Below are 2,710 nucleotides of genomic sequence, written 5' to 3' on the forward strand. Positions count from 1 at the left end.
TTATTTTTCCCATCAACTCCGCACGGTGTGTCGCCCCGCAAACGAATTTTAACCCGTCAGCTGCCAGGACTCGGCTGGTTTTTCGAAAACTTTAGCGGCGAAGACACCACTTATATGTGTACATGTGTGTTTAGACACAGTACTCTATAACTTCTTTAATGTATATATATATATATATATATAGGTATTATGTGCGTGCGAGTCCGGCGCGAGTGAGAAAAGTGCGATAACGTGTGCGCTGGGAAAAACATTGATGGGCAATCATCGGCCGAGTAATCCCACCTGTATCGGCACCGCGCACGAGTGTCTATACAATACGCACATGTGGACGATTCCATTCGTCCGGTTATTAGTCCCGCGTCGCACATTAGAAGCCCACTCCCTCCCCTTCTATCTCTCTCCCCTGTACGCGGTCGAGGATAAGGACCGCCGCGCGCGATAATCGGTTGTACGCGCGTAATGTCCGCGGCTGCTGTTCTCGATAGTTTTTCCCTCATCGCAACACGGTCGTTTGTACAGCGTTTGTCGATTACCGACTTTTCCCTCCGCCCGTTTTCCTATACGGTGCGTGTGAACACGTCGACGCGTTTTACTGTTATACGGAAAATCGTTCCCTTCGCACGATAGGGTCGGCCGTGCCTGGTCACTTTAGGTCTGCAGCCCTGATACTATATATATACGTACGCATTGATATTACGACGGTTAATCGGCAAAAATCGAAATGATTACGTGTCAGTTGTTCTAGCCACCACGCCGTCGTCCGTCTTCCACTCTCCGTCCGATCGATCTTACCCCGTCCGCCTTGACCCGGGTACGAGCCGTCCCGCCACAGATATTCTCCGCCGAACTGCACTTGGAGGCTGTACGGAGAATACGATCGTGAAGCGCGCAGTAGTTGTATACGTCGGTTAAATGTACGTGTAGACGCCAAAAAATATGATTACGATAAAAGTAACGATTGTTGCAACGCATGTGCTTCCGTAGCGGAAGAAGCCACCGCGGAAGACCATTTATTTTTCGATCCTATTTTTTTTTTATAAATATGTTTGACCAGATGGTTAGTTTTCTTACGTTTTTTACACTCTAAAACGTTTACAAAAACTGTTTTTTATCGCGAAATTATTGTACAAAAATATTGGTTTATATTATGCGCGCACACATATATATTGTTTGTAAAATTTCCGTGCGATCGCTACTACTCGTGTTCCACGTAACCACCGACCACAGACTTTGGTCCCAATAATACAAACTGCTGTGCTCCACGTACAGAGTACGCGTAACACGGGCCCTAGGTCTGTGCCCGGTGAATACGATCTAACTCGCCAGTAGCGCTCAAACCAAGAAATGTTGAAAAATTTAAATGTACGAAGACTACTAACGCCGGTTACGATCAGCTACTCGCAGAAAACGATGTACTTATCAATGATTCGCTTTTTAATTTGTTTCTTCGTACCAACACTTCTTCGTTTGACGAAAGAAAATTGAACGCATAGCGATTTAACTAATAATAATAATACTTGAATTCGATTAAGATACGTGCGGAGTCCTTGGATGTCTCTCGTTAGAGTTTCGTAGGGCTCCGCGGGTCAAGGTCACGGACGGTAACCGATGAGATCCTCCGAACGTCCTTGCGACGTGGGATACGGTCCGCGACGGATCACGCACCACATACGCTTCGTACGACGAATGTTAATGTAATCATGATAGTAATGCACAGGATTAATACACATTAGCTGCACTCATGAGATTTTTTTCGTTATTTTTTATTTCTTTATTATCATTATCCGAACGTCGGCTGAAAACTTTTCTCCGGTGAGGTCTTAAACACGATTCGCCGGGAGCCCGTGCTTCGTTCGAATGTGTTTGTCCAGGTAGGCAGGCATCATGTACGTTTTGCCGCAAATCGCGCACATGCACCGTTTCTGCCCTCTGTGCGAGCACATATGTTCAGACAGGTTCTTGTGGTGGGCGAACGCCCTGTGGCACACGACGCACACGTAGGGCGCCGCGCCTGCGTGCGCCTTTTTATGGTCCTCTCTTGTAATGCCCGGCTTAAATATGACGCCGCACGTGGGACATGCGGAGTACTCGAACCACGGTCGTCCGTGCACTACGCGCACATGTTGGTCCAGTCTCTTTTCCTGCATAAACGCAGCCGGGCACCACGGGCATATCTTCGACTTGTTCGTGTGATTAACCCGCATGTGGTCCACTAGTTTCGGGTTACTTACGAACCTGTTCAGACACACCCAACACCGGAACGGCTTCGGCACCGGCTCGTCTTCACTTCCTCCTCCTCTCTGCTCCGGCTCCCGGTCTTGCCTGGCCGACGGCACTCGGTTAGGTTCCATTGATAGCTTTCAGAACGGTTCCAAGAGAAGTTTCTAAAAGTTCGCACGACGCTCACCGGCTCGGTTGGTTCCAACTGGTTCGCGACAAAGGTCGACTGTAAATAAGTAACTAATTAAAACAAGTAACTAACTTAGTCGGCTATATGGTAACGGTTCACTGAGGAGCTCTGGACTCTGTGGTGATGATCCGGTACTACTATTTCAAACGCTGGCGTTCGTCTAATAGTCTTGTTTGTTTATCTCGTCCGCGTTTACAGCAAGTTTGCTTATTCGCCCATCCCCAGGGATACGGTTTTATACTGTACAAGCCAAATAATTTTTAAGTACGCGACAAACAACGGAATCGATCCGACTCATTA

General features: G+C 47.6%; 1 protein-coding gene across 1 annotated transcript; it reads right to left on the reverse strand.

The window, feature by feature from the left end:
* Nucleotides 1-1,820: 1,820 nt before the first annotated feature.
* LOC112682523 (gastrula zinc finger protein XlCGF44.2-like) lies at nt 1,821-2,351 on the reverse strand. Its single transcript, XM_025553150.1, has one exon. It carries the CDS (start codon nt 2,349-2,351, stop codon nt 1,821-1,823), a length of 531 nt encoding a protein of 176 aa, XP_025408935.1.
* Nucleotides 2,352-2,710: the final 359 nt, after the last annotated feature.

The sequence above is a fragment of the Sipha flava genome, unplaced genomic scaffold, assembly GCF_003268045.1.
Source record: "Sipha flava isolate LNK unplaced genomic scaffold, YSA_version1 205_pilon_pilon, whole genome shotgun sequence".
Classification (NCBI taxonomy): domain Eukaryota; kingdom Metazoa; phylum Arthropoda; class Insecta; order Hemiptera; family Aphididae; genus Sipha; species Sipha flava.

Excerpts from the sequence above, each read along its gene's own strand:
- LOC112682523 (XM_025553150.1), bottom strand. The coding sequence starts at position 2,351 with ATGGAACCTAACCGAGTGCCGTCGGCCAGGCAAGACCGGGAGCCGGAG.